Genomic DNA, 20,422 nt, shown 5'->3' with positions numbered 1-20,422 from the left:
CCTACCTACCTACAATATACGTTTCCCGCGTAAACAACTCTCGCACCTATGTACCTACCTAATGTCAAAAAAAAAACAAAATGTCGGACATATTCAGCGGTGCACCAATCAATCAACAAATAAAATTGTCTTTTTAGGGTTCCGGAACCAAAATGGCAAAAACGGAACCCTTATAGTTTCGCCATGTCTGTCTGTCAGTCTGTTTGCCTGTCTGTCTGACCGTCCGCGGCTTTGCTCAGAGACTATCAATGCTAGAAAGCTGTAATTTTGCACGGATATATAGGTAAACTATGCCGACAAAATGGTACAATAAAAAATTCAAAAATTATTTTTATGGTACTTCCCATAGACGTAAGTGATTTTTTTTCTCATCCTACCCTATAGTGTAGGGTATCGTTGGATAAGTCTTTTAAAACCATTAGGGGTTTACGAAGACGATTTTTCGATTCATTTTGTTTGCGAAATATCTAACTTTAAAGTGCAAATTTTCATTAAAATTGAGCGTCCCCCCCCCCTCTAAAATCTAAACCGGTGGGTGGAATAATTAAAAAAAAATCAGGATGGTAGTAAGTATATCAAACTTTCAAGGAAAACTATAACGGCTAAGTTTGCTTTTAGTAGTTTATGAGTAATTAGCAGTCTAAGGTATAAAATATACCTAAACTTGGAAGATTCCGTATAAAATACGAAAAATATTACTTAATTTTTTCGTAATGGCTACGGAACCCTATTTTGGGCGTGTCCGACATGCTCCCGACCGGTTTTTTAAACTGCCGTACGACCTACGACGTACGACGAAGAAAGGTAAATGTTATTGCTATATGTATGTTTATTTATTTTATACGTCTTAGAATTTATATTTTTTGAAGTCTTTTAATAAGGAACTACAAAGTATACCTACGACGATTCGAAACTGTTTCTTACAGTTTTTGTATATGTATTTCACGTGATTTTAATATCCTATTGACTTAAAAGAAGGAGGAAGTTCTCAAGGCGACTGGTTCTTTATCAAAATGTTTTTTTTTTATGCTTTTACCTCACAACTATGCCATTTATCAACAGATTTTGAAATATATTTTTTCGTGTGAAAGCTTCCAAGCTCCCGATGGTCCAGTATAAATTTGGTTCAGATCGGATTGGGATTGTAGTAGGTTTCAAAAAAATAGTATTTTTTTAGTTTTCTTTGTTTGGTGCAAGTCTGGCTTAGATTTTTTAAATAAATATATTTATTGTTCAGTTGAATTCATTATTAGCCTCTCTAAAATACCGTATCTACTAGTTAGTTACTACATAAACTATGACATTGTTCAGTTAATAAAATTCAATCAGTTGTTTGTTTTGTGGAATCACCTTGCCCCCTGAATACCTAAAATACCAAACGAGCAAAGACGCGAGTAAAAGCTAGTGTTTACATAACGGAGGCAACCCTAGCGCACATTTCAATGACGTTGCGTCACCCGCGCCCTGATAGGAGCGGTAGGCATCGATAGCGGTGGGATCGCCCTCCGTCCCTACAAGTGGTGTATCTGTTACGTAGTAACTGTATATAATCTGTGGCCAAACTACAGATAATCTAATCTAAGATTGATCTATTTATACCTGACTTGCGAAGCATGATTCTGTGTTTTTTTCGGCTTTGAAAGCATTCGGAATGCTCGCTATTTGTGCTTAGTTTGTGTACCTCTCTAATCTTGGGAAATAAGCACTACAATGTTGATGTCAATACTAATTCGACGGACATTGTTCTGAAGTAATAATAATATTCATTTTCATCCACAGCATTGTCTAAGGTGTGCGAAAAAGCTAACTCTGTCAAAACGGCTACAGTTGACGCTCCTACATGGATACACAAATACATTATTGGAAAAAATGGCTCTAACATTAAAAAGATTACTCAAGACTTCTCAAAGGTAAATTCATGCCCAAACCCATATATATAGTGCACGAGCTCTTAAAACTTCTTCATGTTTTGTCGACAAACTTGATTATAAAAAATAAAATGTTCTTAGGTTCATGTAGATATGTCACATTCTGAAGACAAGCTGAAAATTGATGGACCCCCCGAAGAAGTGGAACGCGCGCAATTAGAATTAAATGATTTCGTACAGAATTTGATCGCTACCCTCACCTACGTGGAACTCACTGTCGATCCCAAATTCTTTAAACACATTATTGGCAAAAGTGGAGCCAACAGTAAGTGCTGCAAATAATTTTATTAAGAAGTCAATAGGAGTTGAAAAGATATATTGATTCACTTTTTTTTTATTCAGCTAATCATTCCTTTGTTTTATTTTCTAGTTAACAGACTGAAGGATGAGACTGGCGTAGTTATAAATATTATTGAAAACGAAGGCAACAATGTCATTCGTATCGAAGGTAGCCACCAAGGCGTCGCCGATGCTGAAAGAAAATTAAGAGAGATGGTTATGAAATTAGAAAACGAAAGATCGAAAGAGGTGTATGTTGATCATAGGTATATTAAATCTCTCATCGGAGTCAGGGGAGATAAGATTAAAGAAATCCGCGAGAAGTTCGAGCGAGTGCTCATCACATTACCAGACCAGGGGCAGAAAAGAAGCCCTATCAAACTAAGGGGCCCGCAGGAAGACATTGAAAAATGCGAGAAACATCTCCACAAGCTAATCAAGGAGATTGCTGAGTCTTCTTACGTGCAAGAGGTCCCTATCTTCAAGCAATTTCATAAGTTTATCATCGGAAAAGGTGGTGCTAATCTGAGAAAGATTCGTGACGAGACGCAGACCCAGATCGACTTACCGGCAGAGGGTGACGATAGTGATGTCATCACGGTGCGCGGCAAGAGAGAGAACGTCGAAGATGCAGTCAAGAGGATCCAGCAGATCCACAACGAGAAAGCCAATGTAGTTACAGAGGAGGTGACGATCGCGCCTAAATATTACAACTCGCTGATCGGCGCGGGCGGTAAACTCATCCATTCTATTATGGAGGAGTGCGGTGGAGTGCTCATTAAGTTCCCGCCTGCAGATAGCGACAGCGACAAAGTCGTCATCAAGGTTGGTTTATGCACAGTGTTCAATTAAGCTCATTAATTTACTAAACACACTTTTTTAATTTTATGTAATTTAGTAATGTATTTGTGATTGATTTGATCTTAATTACTCGGAACATGTGACAGAAAGTATTTTTAGATCTTATTTTTATACCAAGCCATAAAATAGTCTTTATTATGCGTTCATCCTTTACTAGATGTTTCAATCATTCTGCTAAAATTACAACCTAGTGGATTAGTTCCGGTTAGCAATAGCAAACATTGCATTTTCTTTCTCATACTTAAAAAAAATGAGCTTTTAAACCAGTCGGATCAAACGCCAATATCCGATTACTATCGCAACGGAAGGACCAATCGCAATTTTGATCTAAATAGATTCAGCTGTATATATTATACTGTCTTTCGTTTTAATAAAGAATTAACTCTTTTTTAGGGTTCCGGAGCCAAAATGGCAAAAACGGAACCTTTATAGTTTCGCCATGTCTGTCTGTCTGTCTGTCTGTCCGTCCGTCCGCGGCTTTGCTTAGGGACTATCAATGCTAGATAGCTGTAAATTTGAACGAATATGTATGTAAACTATGCCGACAAAATGGTATAACAAAAATTTCAGAATTTTATTTTTTTACTGTACCTCCCATAGACGTAAAGTGGGGGTGATTTTTTTTCTCATCCAACCTTGTAGTGTGGGGTATCGTTGGAATCATTAGGGGGTTGCTAAAACGATTTTTCGATTCAGTGATTTGTTTGCAAAATATTCAACTTTAGTGCAAATTTTCATTAAAATCGACCGTCCCCCTATCTAAACTGGTGGGAGGAAAATGTGAAAAAATTCAGGATGGTAGTAAGTATATCAAACTTTCAAGGAAAACTATAACGTCTAAGTTTGCTTGAGAATTATTAGTAGTTTAAGAGTAAATAGCAGCCTAAGGTATAAAATACGAAATCCTTAGAAAAATATTACTTATTTTTTTCGTAATGGTTACGGACCCCTATTTTGGGCGTGTCTGACACGCTCTTGGCCGGTTTTTTATCAATATTTGCTGAGACCGTTAAAAATAACTTAAATTGTTTAAAGGTGGCCTGGGACAAGAGTCTGTACTTTGATTCATTAGGAACTAGCACAAGAAATTGCACTAATATTATAAATGTGAAAGTTACCGAAAAAATTGCATAGTTTCCGCGGGATAGCGATAACCGAATTCTAATTCGGACTGAGTCGCGGGTAACGACTAGTGTATAGATAATATCATAGACGCTATTCGCTCGCTTCTCTTGTTATGTAATTAGTATGTAACTGTAGAGATACGAGATTAAGGGGCTGTTTCACCACCCATTGATTAGTGTTAACTGACGGTTAAATGTGATGCCGTCTCCGTCTATTCGAACAAAACAAATAGAGACGGCATCACATTTAACCGTTAGTTAACACTAATCAATGGATGGTGAAACAGCCCCTTAATAAACTTATTCTTATTGACTATTGGTTATCTCGCCCAGGGTCCAGTGGAAGACGTGGAGAAAGCCAAAGCGCAGCTGCTAGCGCATGCTTCCGAGCGCGAGCTCACGTCCCACACGGCCACGGTGCGCGCACGCGCGGAACACCACAAGTTCCTCATCGGCAAAAGCGGCGCTAACATCAAGAAGATTCGCGAACACACCGGCGCTAGGATCATCTTCCCTACCGATAAAGACGAGGATAAGGAGGCCATCTTTATAATCGGTTAGTTTTTTCTGTAGCCTGCAGCCGCTTAACAATTTTTATGATCCAACTTCCAGGTATTCGAGTTCTTAGAATTTTTCATACATCTTGAATGTCTAGACTAGACGATACCTATACAAGAAATTCTATAAATATTACCATACCATTTTGGGGGCTTTTAGTATTTTCATTCATAAATAATAATAATATAAGAAAAGCTTTGGCTGCATTATTTAAGCTAAACCTTACATACAGTACAATGTACTCTTAGGGGCTGTTTCACCATCCATTGATTAGTGTTAACTGATGGTTAAATGTGATGCCGTCTCCGTCTATTCGAACAAAACAAATAGAGACGGCATCACATTTAACCGTCAGTTAACACTAATCAATGGATGGTGAAACAGCCCCTTAAAGTGTCAAGTTGTGCCTACTCTGTTTTATGAAAGCTTTCTATAACATTTGAATATTTATACAAGTCTTATGCATAATATTATTTTTATTATTATAATCAAATAATTTTTGCTCAGGGCGTGAAGAGCAAGTGGAGGCGGCACGGAAACAGCTGGAAGCTGCTGTGGCGGATATTAGCAACGTGTCGGAAAGTGAAATGGCAGTTGCGCCGCGACATCATAGACACTTCGTAGCTCGCCGCGGAGAGGTTTGACATTGGGAGACTTCATTATATCTTCAATTCATATTTTAACACTGAACATTTTATTTAAATTTTGTCATGATCGGTAGAGATCACATCATTATAAGATGTTTAGATAGAACCTTCTTCAAATTTAGAATGAGTATTTTTTTACTAAACATGCATGCTTCCGCTTCGCTTATTATGGCGTGGTCATGCGCAAGCCTACTTAACTACTACCTAAAAGTACATCTGAAATCACCCGAAATATTTAAAACTTCTTCAAACTATGTAATATGTAGCTCAACTGCGAGAAATAAGACTGTCATAGCACAAGTGTAAGCAGCTGAGCAAATGGTAGCTCTTAAAATAAAAATACAAGGCTTTATATCCCATCTTTTGTTTTTCTATTTTGTACTTTAAATCATAACTTTTGGTGCAGGTGTTACGTCGCATTGCGGACGACTGTGGTGGCGTGCAGATATCGTTCCCGCGACAAGGCGTCAATAGCGACCGCGTCGTTCTGAAGGGACCCAAGGAGTGTATCGAAGCCGCTAAAACGCGCATACTCGAAATCATCGAGGATTTGGAAGCCAAGGTAAAAAAAAAACTAATAAGTTGTAACTTTAAGCCTATCAAAATAAAGATAAAATAAATTAACTATCGTGGAGATCATTTAGCTACTTCAAGTTATTATAGACTAGCTTTTGCCCGCGACTTCGTCCGCGTGGAATAGTAACTTTGGGAAGTATTTAATTTATTTAGGATACCTATTCTGCCAATAATAGCACATAGAAACTGCTACGGTTTACTGAAAATAACCTATTTTAATACATTACAATAAATATAAACTTTTTTTTTGTTCTTCCATTATTTGGTAAAACATACATATTTTGCGGGTAGCCACATTTTAGCAATACGACGTGTATTCTACCCTGCCAACACAAAAGGACAAATTCTTCATAGTGAACTCTTGACACCTTACGTCCGTTATTGTAAGTTAGGAGGGTAGGATTATAATTAAGATAGCATTTTTATTAAGCATAGCTACACACACATATTTTCGATAAATAGGTATAGATATTGTAAATTTGTTTGGAATTCCTGACGAACTTTCATCCCCACATTTTCAAGTCGAAATTTGAAAGGCGCCGGAACAAATGTTTTTTAGGTTTCCGTACTTCAAAAGGAAAAAATGGAACCCTTATAGGATCACTTTGCTGTCAGTCCGTCCGTCTGTCTGCCAAGACCCTTTATCTCATAAACGCGCGGATAGTATCATACAATACAAATATTCTTTATTGCACACTATAAATCAGCATCGGCATTTGAAACTAAAACCCTAAACTCAGGTTAAAAGTCCTGAAAGCCGTGATAAAATCAAACTTCTAAGTCAAGGCATAGCAAGGCAAGGCAGTTCCATATAAACTTTCATCCCCTATTTTATCCTCTCGCGAGTTAAATTTTCAAAGACGCTTGAACAAATATCTATTTATTTCTAATAAGTGCCCAAATGCCAAGTTTCATAAAGAACCATCGATTTATCTTCAACAATGAGGATTTTCCATATAATCTTTCATCCCCTATTTCACCCCCTCACAGGAAGACTTTTAAAAAACGTGCGAATAAATATCTATTTATCTCTTATCACGTGCCCAAATGCCAAGTTTCATAAAGAAACATCGATTTATCTTCGAAAATAACGATCTGCCATATAAACTTTCATCCCCTACTTCACCCCTTCACAGGAAGAATTTAAAAAAACGCGCGAACAAATATCTATTTATCTCTTATTACGTACTGAAATGGCAATTTTAATAAAGATGACGACCGAAATAAACTTTGATCCCTATTTTTCACCCCTCACAGGAGGACTTAAAAACGCACGAATAAATATCTATTTATCTCTTATCACGTGCCCAAATGCCAAGTTTCACAAAGAACCATCGATTTATCTTCGAAAATAACGATCTTCCATATATAAACTTTCATCCCCTATTTCACCCCCTCACAGGAAGAATTTTAAGAGACGCGCGAACAATTATCTATTTATCTCTTATCACGTGCCGAAATGGCAAGTTTAATAGAAGATTCTTCGAACGATCTATGATCATCTATCTTCGATAATGACGACCTTCCATATAAACTTTCATCCCCTATTTCATCCCAACAAATATCGACTTTGTTCTTATTAAGTGCCTAAATACCAAGTTTCATGGTTTTATCATAGACAGCGACGAACTTCCACCTTATAAACTTTCATTCCCTATTTCAACCCCTTAAAGCCTCTTTTTCGCAATAAAAGATAGCCTATGTTCTTTCCCAGGGTCTATTCTATCTCTGTACCAAATTTCATCAAAATCGGTTCAGCGATTTAGGTGTGAAAGCGTAACATACAGACAGACAGACAGAGTTACTTTCGCATTTATAATATTAGTATGGATAGTATGGATTACACGTTAGTATACATACGTTGCAGGCGGGCGAGAAATATTGGCAGAGTTGAAGCTTAAAGAAGAAGATGGCTAGCTACAGACTGCACAGCAGGCTTGTGTTATTCGTATCTTAGTGTCAAGATACCACAGATTGTATAAAGTCTAAGAGCTGCGATAATTTATTACCATCAGACTAGCATCATTTTTAGGGTTCCGGAGCCAAAATGGCAAAAACGGAACCTTTATAGTTACGCCATGTCTGTCTGTCCGTCCGCGGATTTGCTCAGGGACTATCAATGCTAGAAAGCTGTAATTTTGCACGGATATATATGTAAACTATGCCGACAAAACGGTACAATAAAAATTAAAAAAAAAATTTTTAGGGTCCCATAGACGTAATGTGGGTCATCCAACCCTATGGTGTGGGGCCCTATTTTGGGCGTGTCCGACACGCTCTTGGCTGGTTTGAAATGTAAACTGCGTCAACCAACAGCGCGAGTCTTTAGGTCATTTACATATCGCACCTTTGCGACAAATCGGGGCTATCTCCAAAGTTGCGTAATAGATGCAACAGTTTTGTCGCAAAGAAGCCATATATATAAAGAAGCAATATGAAAGAGGCGGCCGTTTGAAATTGTTCGTTTTTTTCGATCGAAAGTTTGCATATGCTAACAATGATTTGGTAATAATGTCAAAAGGTCGCTTTTCCGTTTGGATAGGAAGGTTCCCGCATGCGACCATAGATGGCGCTAGTAGACATGAACTAAAGAAAAATAAACGTCGTTCGTTAGTGCCGATTTTTAAAGAATATCACCTAGAAACGAAACATGATTCTTCTTTGTTTAAATTTTATCCGTCTTTAAATCCAAGCTATTATTTTTTCCCAGGTGACAATCGAATGCATAATCCCGCAACGGCACCACCGCACCGTGATGGGCGCGCGTGGCTCCAAAGTGAAAGACATCACGGCGGAATGCGACGTCCAAATCAAGTTCCCGGAACGCGACACGGCTGAGGCGGCCGACATTCCCGTACGCAACGGAGACGAGGAGGCGGGCGCTAATGATGTCATCCGCATCACCGGGAGACCGGAGAACTGCGAGGCGGCCAAGAAGGCTCTACTCGAGCAGGTAAATATCACCACTATAAACCACAAGTTGTGATGTTGGGCGTTCAAAGAGACAACTGTTTAGGTTGAAAGCTGGGTTTATTCTGAATGTAAGCGAGGATACAAATGATTATTATATACTTAACTACTAGGATACATAGGTAAGAGCGAAAGTATGGTGTAGCACACTACAACGTTCCCAATCCGCAGTGGGCCCGCGTGGGAATTACGTACAAGCCCTCTCATACTGATTTGAGGCCTGAACACACCAATGGGACGTATATAGGCTGGGATGATGATGATGATGATAATAAATCCCAGCGACGGTTTTATGCGGTCCCTAATGACGTTTTTGCATTACTATTGACGTGCCCTTTGGGATTAGGAGAAAGTCGTTTAGTTTGCCACTTAGTAAAATTTTAATTTGGACGCTAGCCGGTGGCATACGGATAGGCACGGATCCCTGACGAAGTCAAAATCCCTCCTGGCGCTCAACTGTAGTGATAAGTAGCTAGTAATAAGTTAGTTGTGTAAGTTGTAATCTAATCGATCCTTTAGTTCTATAAGCTAAGTTAACTTTAAGTTCCAGTCACTTATTATACTGATAGTGCTTAAATTTAAAATTAATCAAGTCTTAATATAGTGTATTAGTGTTCATAGTTGTATTTCTTTTATTTCTTACTTGGCAACCCATAACAAAATGGTTTTGGTGACCAGATGGCCTAGTGGTTAGAGAACCTGACTACGAAGCTTGAGGTCCTGGGTTCGATTCCCGTGTCGGAGCAGATATTTGTATGAAAAATACGAATATTTCGTCGGGTGACATGCAAAAGTCAGTAACAAATACCTACTTACAACAAAGCTCGTATCTCAGTATGAAATTACTAACTAGATACGACTTTTTGAAGAGCAGTGACAGAAATTTTAGTGAGTTTTGCTTGTCAGCCGGCGATTTGTTCTCGGGTCTTGGGTGTTGAATATGTATTTAAGTATGTATCTATATCTATATAATTATATGTATCCATTGCTTAGTACCCACAACACAAGCTTAGCTAAGCTTACTTTGGGACTAGGTCAGGTGGTGTGAATTGTCCCGTGATATTTATTTATTTATTATTATTTATGACGCAACAATGATTTCAATTTGTCTGTACATGTAAATGGTTCATCCATAACCATGAGTTGTTATTTACGTAAATGACGACCCTCAACCTTTTCAGTTAGAGGCATTGTTTAGTAAATTTGAACAGTACAAACAATGAGGTATGTTCCATTCATGACGTAATATTGAATACGTTATTTGGTTATTTTTTATACGTTTTATAAATTAAAACTTCACAATACCTGTTATCGAATAGAGAAATAATTTTTAAGCTACCTTTACAAATAACAAAGTTATGAAGGTTTTCAATTCAAGATTAGACAAATAAGACATACTTGCATGTGACGCACCAAAGTTGATTTTCTAATTATCTCCAAAAAGTAACAAACTTTTAAATATTTTTCATCACACTTGCTCGTAAACAGTGTCATAACATGCAGACTACCTTGGTTGCAACCCCCCAAATAAACCCTCGACCTTAATGTGCTTCTCATGAAACCCATGGTCGGTAAATGAGTCTTTGCGCGTACTAATTTTCATGCCATGAAGCTCAAGGTCGGTAAATGAGTTTTCATCACACTTGCTCGTAAACAGTGTCGTAACATGCAGGCTACCTTGGTTGCAACCCCCAAATAAAACCCTCGACCTTAATGTGCTTCTCATGAAACCCATGGTCGGTAAATGAGTCTTTGCGCGTACTAATTCTCATGCCATGAAGCCCAAGGTCGGTAAATGAGTTTTCATCACACTTGCTCGTAAACAGTGTCGTAACATGCAGGCTACCTTGGTTGCAACCCCCCAAATAAAACCCTCTACCTTAATGTGCTTGTCATGAAACCCGTGGTCGGTAAATGAGTCATTGCCCGTACTGATTTTCATGTCATGAAGCCCGAGGTCGGTAGGTGTGCTGCTGCTCCGTGCGGCGGGCGGTATCGGCAATTTAAAAAAGAATATTAGTTTTTCTTTTACAAATATACAATTTTACTCGCAAATGTGATGAAAAACATTGTATGTCGCACGGGCGGTACTAGAATTACGAACATCGACTCATTAAAGCCTTCGGTCTTCGACTTCGGGCTTCTAATACTCTCTCGTTCGTAATTCCTTATTTACCGCCTTTAAGACACAATCTAGATAAGTGCTCTTAAAGTGGGTGATCGACGTACGAGCCGTTATACCGCGGTTTTACAACGACGGTATTACTCGCGACTCGTTGGTACTGATCGACTAGCGAGCAAAACAGTCGTGTGACCGCGGTTGAGCCATATGTCGTGTTCAAAGTATGAAGTATTGATTGCACATATAAGTACTGAGTTCCCTAATAAAATAAAAATCGGTTATTATTACTATGTATAGATATAAAGATCTTCTCTATGCCATACCATAGTTCAATGTAGGTAAGTACTTACTTTGAGTCTGATCGTCGAGAAATTAAAGCTCCTTATAATACCATAACTTTGGCTGATACACAACTTCACTTCCGGACCCGGTTCTCAAGCTTGCAGTAACTTTGTTACTTTCTTTTCTTTCGCCGAAAACTGTCAAAACTGCCGGCTCGGCTCGCCGGCCGTGATCGACACGCGGTTTTACACGGCGAGCCGAGTAAAAAATTAAACATACTTGACGAGCCACGAGCCCGGCTCGTCGGTATATAAAACCACGGTTTTGTATTGATACACCGGCAAGCTTTACCGACGAGCCGCAAAACCGCGGTTTTACTCGCCCGTCGATCGGGGCCTTAAAGACGTGTACTATCTGCTGTAAAAATATTGGTACCTAATTTGTTAGCACCTTATATAAGACATGGCAAATTCAGAAGTTGTCAAATACTTATAATTAATTATTTATTTATTAATATAAGAATAAATACAATTAATCCTTTATCGCATCGGTAAACCGCATCACGGTTTGTATCGATGCTGCATTCCGCAATAGTTATAAATAACAATATTGATGCTTACTCTAATTTACATATTGTTCTAACACATGCCTACAATTTCGCAACAACCCACAATTCAGACACAAAAACTCCGTACCTAAAATACACCGCACACCATCGGACGGGCCGGCTAGCCGCTGGTATAGTAACATGCTATGTACTTCATCTGGACAGAGAAGAGTATGAGCAGAGGCGGCCCAAGGCGTGGGCCACGGCCTCGCGGTCTAAGGAACCTCGCACCTCAAATGGTTCTTGTTTTTTTGAACATTTGAAAATCCGTCATCTAATGTGTGGTGGCCATCATAAGGGCCTCGCAAAAATTATATTTCCCGCGCCGAATTAAGGCCCTACGCCGCCACTGAGTATAAGCAAAATGTACTGTAATTAAATGGATTTTTGAATTTATTTTATCAAAGCTCTTAATTATACAAAGATAAATAATTAATTCATTTAGACTTAGAGAAATATCGTGCTAGTTTTTTTACAATGCATGCAGAGCCACGCGGCTATGGGTTTATAAGTGATCAGACTGATCAGTCATCGTCGGCAATGTTCTAGCGCATTTGGTACGAATCGTCGTATTTTTTTATGAGATGTCAAATTTTTTTGAAAGAACATCGAATAGTATTTGGGCCCCACTCAGCACAGTGTCATTTACCCTTTTCTCGTGACGTCTAAGCGAGACCTCACGCAACGTGATCTATTCCCATTAATCACAAACACTTGTGTTTGTTCAGGTGCCGATCACCATCGAGGTGGAAGTGCCGAACGAGCTCCACCGCCTGCTCGCCGGCCAGAAGCGAAGAGAACTCATGCAGACGTACGACGTGCATCTACTTTTGCCGCCCAACGAGGAACAGACCGATATCGTCAAGGTTAGACGACAGGACTTCAGTCCCCAGGCACATCTGCTTGGGAATTACTCTGCTGTGATTTGAAAGTTCAACCTAATTGTTTTAGTAATAAGTTACAATATTCATTGTAATTATTGAAAATACTACTAGCTTTAAAAATATCCTTTGAGAGGTATGTATTCGATAGCTGTTTTTGATCTGTGGTAGTATGCTCCAATAAATGGGGCCTTATTAAGGGTTAATGGCTTCTTTGTTTACACTTTATAAATTGGATTGAAATAACGTATAGTAGGTATGGCATGAAAATGTATTTGAATTTGTTTAAAACAAGAAACTTTTTATACAGGTAACTGGAACGCCCACAAATGTCGAAAAAGCGAAACATGCGCTTGTTGACAAAATAGTTGAAATGGAGAAAGAGAAAGAAGATAGAGCCTTAAGGTAAGAAAATTATAAATATTTATCCAAAACTCACAAACTACATGTATAAACATACAAATAGGTATGATTGGTTTTTTGGAATCTTTTTGTATCGAGAGACGTCAACACTCTTTCGGAACTAACCGCTCACCCAGACAAGAGATGTCGCTACTATATAAGCAATCAAATTATTATTGTTTTTTTGGATTCCAAAACAAGATCTAAACATAGATGTCGCTAGTGCTGCTGCTTAAGTAGCGTAGTAGAAAAAAGCAACCTGAGATATGTGTGCATAGGAGAAATTTGTCTAGACTCCTGTCAGCGGTGGTGTAGGGGTTATAGCACGCAGCACGGAATGCTGAGAATCTGGGTTCGATTCTCAGCGCTGGTCTCTTTTTCTGGTTTTTCTGTGCATTCATGTCTCACTTTCTATTTTCGATATATAAATAGGTACTCATTGTTCTTGAAAAAGTAGCTTCCAGTAAACAACATTGTCATCACTGGTTTCATACATATTGATTAGTTGCTAACAAGTCAAATATCCACAATCCACATATTTATAATTGACATTATTTTTTATTTCCTTCGTTTAAATACTTTAGCTTCCGATTGAAAGTCTGAAACTAAAGTAGATATTTTTCCTTCCGAACAAAGACAAGGAAAGATTCATGATAAAAAGGGCACGGAAGTGTAGCGCTGACTGCTAAATTCTGCGCATGTGACAGTCGCGCACGCTCATCAGATCTTACGCTTGCCACGTGCACCCTGCCCCCACAATACCTTATTTTATACTTTAACGGGTGACGTTCACCGCTATACTTCCGTATCGTGGGCTGTACGAAGGTTGTCGCTCGCCACATGACCGACCTTGTGTATTAGTTGTATTACCAACTCAAAACAGTGACAATTCTGTAGGATGATGAAACAATTCCATTATAATAATTCTAACTCATTGTAACGAAGCTAAGTTAGAGAAGATCAAACTAATTTACTCTGCTGCTGCTTACTATCGTAAGTCTTTTTTTGCCTGACTATGGTCTTATTTTTTTTTTCTACGTTTTTCCACGCGAGAAAACTTGTGTTATTTTAAAAAAAAATCTTACACAGGTCATTTGAGTTGAAATTCAAAGTGGACCCAGAATATCATCCTCTTGTGATCGGCAAAGGCGGTGGGGTCATCACAAAGATCCGTACCGACTACGGAGTACAGATCAACCTGCCAAAGCGAGGCGAGCCCGAGGATGACGTCATCACCATCCAGGGATACGAGGACAAGGCGCAGCAGGCTAAGGACGCCATTCTAGCCATAGTTCACCAGTTGGTAAGTAAAACAAATGCCAACAAATCAGGTTTTAAGAATCTAACCAACTTGAAAATAATATGGCGGCCGATAGACCGTGTTTGATCCCCGCTCGGTCGGGGCAGATATCGTATACACAATCCTCGAGTCTTGGGTATTTAATATTTACATATTTATCTTTATAAGTTGCCTAGTACCCATAATACAAGCTTTGCTTAATTTGGAACTAGGTCAATTGATGTAAATTGTCCTATGATATTTATATTCACGCAAAATGCAAATTAAAAAATGGTAACAACCTAAAAGTAAAGATACACAACACTAAATGATTAAATAGAACAAATGAAAAATTACAATGAAAATGAAAAATGAGAAAGTTTATTTGGGTATTTTACGTGGTATACAGACGAGGTGGAGCCTCCTATTAAGCAAAAGTATGCATGTAACAAATAATAATAATATTTACTACTCAACGAATAATAACATTAACAGAAATGCGCTGCCGACACGAATGTGGTCACGCGAGTTTCGTTAAAACAGGTCATACGAAATTATGGGACACAGTGAGTGACGTCCGCGTTTGTTATATTACTGTCAGTGTTTAGGTATAAATTATACCGTATAATTGACATTGTTCATATTTTACCAATGTAAAATATGAACAAATAGGGTTCTTGAACAATTTTGTCCTATTCTGATCCAAAAATACTTACAGAGTTACGAATATATAGGCAAAAATATGTTTGACCTTGGTTTGGCCTTCGTATTTTCATTTAAGGGATTCTCAAAACAATATCCGATTGAATGTGACACGGACAGTTAGCATCTATTGACATTCACAACCAGTGCCCTATTTCACGAAGCCTACGAGTTACAATTTACAAGCGGTAGTCTTTGTTTAGCAGTATGCATTGAAAAGAGACTACCGCTTGTAAATTGTAACTTGTAGCTTCGTGAAAAGGGTCACAGGTCGTTTTTATTTTAATATTCTTTTACTTGGCCTTTCACTTGATTTCAGCCGCCATGTGTAATTTACGAGACATCGTATCTGATATTTAAAAAAAAATTGAACTAATGTGCCATTTTATGCCAAGGTATTTAAATTAGTATCTAGAAATTATCTATATTTTAAGAAAATAAGGTATAAAAGAGTAGTAATAAGAGTGATAAATGCCTCGCCGTCGAGGGTAAAATGGAGTTTAAGAACACATTGTGCACTCCGCTTTTCACTTCGTATGGGAGGATGTTTTACAGAAAAATCGAAAATAATTCACGTATTTCTAAAACAATATTATTACTATTGCATATTAATATTGTATGAAACGGCTAACGTAAAAAAAGGCGCATTTTATAATTGCTACTTCTTTGTTATATTCTAATAATAAGATTGTTTTTTTTTTTTGGAATCTTCTTTTTTTTTTTATTTCAATTCCAAATTTTTTGTTACTTTTTCGGTAATCCCGTAAAATCCATATCGCAAATACAAACTGAAATACAGATGCATAGAAAAACCAGAAAAATAAACCAGCGCTGGGAATCGAACCCAGGTCCTCGGCAGTCCGTGCCACGTGCTATACCGCTACACCACCGCTGGACAGTGATACAGACACGAATTTCTCCTATGCACCACATATCTCAGCCTGTTTGTTTTCTTATTTATTTCGATTCCCAGCGCTGGTCTTATTTTTCTGGTTTTTATATGCATCTGAATTTCAGTTTGTATTTTCGATATTCTAATAATAGCTTTTAAACCAGAATACGTATCTTTTTCTTAATTTCTTTCCGTCGATACCTTAAAAAAATCCAAATCCCACAAATTCCTAAAAATGTGGGATCGTGTGAAGGAAACAAACATTTCGAATTAAAGTAAGAAAAAGTTTATTGAAAATTAAATTTGGAAAACGTTATAAATAAAGATAAACAAAAACACAACTAGCACATTGGCTCATCCGATCGTAACTCCAATCACATCTTTTTCACTCACTCGCTCATCTCATTCACTCCGCAGTAGTCTTCAGTCATTCAGTCGCTCGTTTACATTAAATAATTCGTACAAAAATCCTTTACATTCGGCCATCCTACACACATGATTGTCCCCAGGCATCCTCTAAACAAAACATCTTACACATCTAAACATCTTAACCTAAGTACACCTTAATCATATAAAAACATGTCCGCTGATAGCCATTGTTATAATAACACAGCATCTTATGCTATAAAATAGTTTAACAAACTTGGTAGGTACAACCTTTATCTTTATTTAAAACAAAATAAAACCATCTTAGAAAAACCAATAACCTATAGCTTTTACTGACCGTGATTGAGTTATCTGTTACTTACATACAGGGTGTTCCAGAAACCGAAGATGATCCGTGAACAGCTGTTAGGATGGCCATACCAAGCCATTTTTACTAAACCTAAAATTATTTATTTAGAGATGTAATCAGCGGCCCTATCAACTGTGACCGGATTATCGACACATATTGTACGGACAAACTGGGCCGGTCGGTTTGTGTTGTGATAGAGCCTGGCCAAGCTAACTCTGCAGATAATAATATGGTACTAACGCAAATGTAACCCATATTATGTACGTGACTTGACGTTAAAATACAGTGTTGCCGAATTATTCCGTTGCAGACTTAGTTTGGCCAGGCTCTAACAACATCCACATTAAAATCTCCTCAGGACAACCAGTACCGCGAGGAGGTGGACATTGACCCGCGCATCCACCGCCGGCTAATCGGTCTACGCGGCAAGAACATCCGCAAGATAATGGACGAGTACAAAGTGGACATCCGGTTCCCCAAGCAGGGCGACGACAGCATCGTCGTCATCACCGGGGACGAAGACAACGTGCTTGACGCGAAGGACCATCTGTTAAACGTCGCCGAGGAATACGTAAGTCATCGACGGGGATCGGGAAAACATCGCTCTTTGCACTAGAGTGCATAACGACGACAATTTAGGATTCATTCGTTCACAGATTTCTTTGCTGCGTATTATACTGCTGTATACTAGTACAATTCGTACAGTGGAGGTGTATGTGTACACGACCATCTTGTTTTGTCACCGAACGCGACGAGCGGTTACCCCAGTTGTTAAGATAATCTCACAACTATGGTTGAGGTCCCGTTTTCGATCCCCGGTGGGGGCAGATATTTGTTTGCAAAATACGAATGTTTGTTCTCGAGTCTTGGATACTTAAAATGTATTTAAGTATGTATCTATCTTGGGTGTCAAAGTGTCCCATGATATTTATTTACTTACAAACAAAGCATTAACGGCCACTCCTTCCACTAGTTGCAAGACGTCGCCGACCGCTACACGCGGCCTCAAGCGCCGTCCCTCGGCGACTTCGGCGAAGTGTTGGCGGCCGAGCCGGCCGCGCCGCCCGCGGCTACCGCCGCCTCCGCCTCCGCCGCTGCGCCCGCCGCCGGCTTTGTTGTCAAGGTATTGTATCTATTTATTACCAAATAGACAAACCAATATTAGCTTCCTTTGGCAAACACCGGACATCCGTTCCGCTTTACATTTCCATTACGATTGGGAAACAAAATGTGATAAACTAGAAAAGAATAGAACGCAGGTTACCTAGCAGCTTCAACTTGCAAATATAACAGTAAAAAGTAATAATTAAGTTTTTAGGTCATAAATTCACTTGTATATTTTCTTTTCTAGCAAAGTGGTTGTTATATTCCACGTTATATTTATAGCCCTATCAAGGCGTGTATATATATATACGCCTTTATGAAACTACACATGATGTTTTTCATAGAACTAGGCAAGGTCGCGCGATTTACGCGCGCGTATACTAGCACCTTTCGACTCGTGCTATCGTGACGTGACAAGATCTTGTTGTATGAGAATTTGGTCTCATTCAAATTTGTACAAAAAATACCACCCCTAAAGCAGATTCTTCAAAAACTTTTTTTTTATTACATATTTACTTCATTCACCTTCGTAAGTACTAATTAAAGTGTGACGTTCATAGGGCGGTCCGTGGGAGCAGCGCGCGCCGGACACGGCGTCAACACACGAATTCCCGACCATGCCGGGCGCGCCGCGCGCCGCACCGGCTCCGCAGGCATCGCCCGCCGCCTGGGGCCCGCGCCGCTAAGCCTCCCCCCACCACCCACCAGCCGCCGCTGTACTCTACACTTATACATCCTGCCCTTATAATCCACGGTCCAGGATCAGAGTACGGAGCCTTCGGGAACCATACCAACGGCTTAAACAGTTATATAAGTTACTTTCCTTTACACAAGTAACTCGGCTAGCGGTACTCGACTCACCGTTATGACCTCCTTATAAATATTACATTTGTTTCAAGTAGGCTCTCGTCTTGGTTACATTGATGCCATAGGAAGCAGAAATTTTTTGTTCTAAAAAGATTTACTCTAAAAAGGAGTGTAACTAATATAATTTTAAGCTGTTCTGTATACATAAAATGATGTATTATTTTTATTTGTTCATATTATGAATATTAAATATAGAACGGTTATTATGAAATCATGTTTCGTTGGCTCCTTCGAGAGTCGATTATGGATTCAAGTAGATGTAACTGTCATTATATAGGTGACTCCTATTTTTACGCGTCCAGTGAGATTGATGCATTTTCCGATAACTTATTATCGATCCTAATTCTGGCAACGAAATTGGCTGATCGGTTATTTATTTTAACGTATTTGTACGCATGCTATTAATTTTAACGAATTACATACCATATAATGTTATAATTCTATGAAGAATGCCATTTGACTAAGTTGTTGATACCTGTAATCTTTGATATTGAAGATGCCGTAATTTTAGAGAATCCTCTGAACCATCGTGAACGTATACACATCTGACTTATTTCATATGTTGGTTAATTTTAAGTATTAAAAAACTTATGAAATGAAAAATTATCATCTAACTAAATTATGTAATGTTATACAATAATATACTTAGGCAATTTTTTCATTATTCCAATCTACCTAGATCACACAACACCATTCTGCTTTGTTCTGGAGGATCTTATTATTTGTTTTCTGCATCTCTAGATGTGCGCATAATTTTAATGTTTCTGTGTACTTATTGGTTAAATTTATAATGAAGTGTCTATTTTTTCATAATAATTTTCATATCTTATTTTTTCTATACTATGTTTTGTAAGTGTTGCCTATAACAATAAATGAATCAGTAATATAATAAGTCAAGAATGAATATTTTTACAAAGTAATTTGTACATAGCAAATTGTGTTTGAAATATATTAATAAAATCTTTTACAAGAATAAAATTGGTCTTTTATTTTTCTGTCTGCCTGTCACTAAGTTTGTGATCTTATCTGGGGCTGTGATGAGTATTTATTCGCACCCTTTCCACGTTGTGAAAGGCTGCTCGACCGAGTGACACGATCACTGGCTCCCTGGCCTGGGTCTGGCTGGCTGTGGGGTGGCTCGTTAACAAATTGATTACTTCTGGGTTGCCTAAATTTTCACCACTCTCCTTTCCTTTGTTAGTTTTTTTATTGCTCTGAGTTACGTGCAAAAAAATGTTCACACGCCACGCCACTGCTACTTAGTCTGTGGTTTTTAACCCTATGCCATGGTATAGTTTGGCTAATGAAAGCTGAACCCAGCTATTAATTGAGTGGCAACATTATTCAAATGTAATGGGTAAACAGACCAAAGAGTATAAGAAAACAGACTGTTGAGCTTGTACTATTATCTATTCTGTGACTTGTTGAGTTTAGTACCTTCGTGTGTTAAAACAGTTTTTTGGAAATTTTCTGCTGAAATGGGCGAAACAATCACAAGTGGTGTGCCACAGATAATTTTAACCATGATAAGCAAATTCAAACAAAAACAAGCAGAGAGGGAAGCCTTGTTCAAACAGAAAAAGGAGTGTTCGGATGCGGTAACCG

At 38.4% G+C, this 20,422-nt stretch overlaps 1 protein-coding gene across 1 annotated transcript; it reads left to right on the top strand.

The window, feature by feature from the left end:
* The first annotated feature begins 1,801 nt into the window (after positions 1 to 1,801).
* Positions 1,802 to 19,795, top strand: LOC141428116 (vigilin-like). Its single transcript, XM_074087878.1, has 13 exons — positions 1,802 to 1,910; positions 2,010 to 2,193; positions 2,299 to 3,032; positions 4,526 to 4,748; positions 5,258 to 5,388; positions 5,804 to 5,959; positions 8,684 to 8,926; positions 12,683 to 12,820; positions 13,146 to 13,240; positions 14,327 to 14,540; positions 17,205 to 17,417; positions 17,820 to 17,969; positions 18,511 to 19,795. The coding sequence occupies exons 2-13, from the start codon at positions 2,022 to 2,024 to the stop codon at positions 18,634 to 18,636; spliced, it is 2,595 nt and encodes an 864-aa protein (XP_073943979.1). The 5' UTR covers positions 1,802 to 1,910; positions 2,010 to 2,021; the 3' UTR covers positions 18,637 to 19,795.
* The last annotated feature ends 627 nt before the right edge of the window (positions 19,796 to 20,422 follow it).

Source organism: Choristoneura fumiferana, chromosome 5 (assembly GCF_025370935.1).
Source record: "Choristoneura fumiferana chromosome 5, NRCan_CFum_1, whole genome shotgun sequence".
NCBI lineage: Eukaryota > Metazoa > Arthropoda > Insecta > Lepidoptera > Tortricidae > Choristoneura > Choristoneura fumiferana.
Note: the sequence above shows the minus strand (reverse complement) of the source record. Positions and strands in the feature narration are given on the sequence as shown.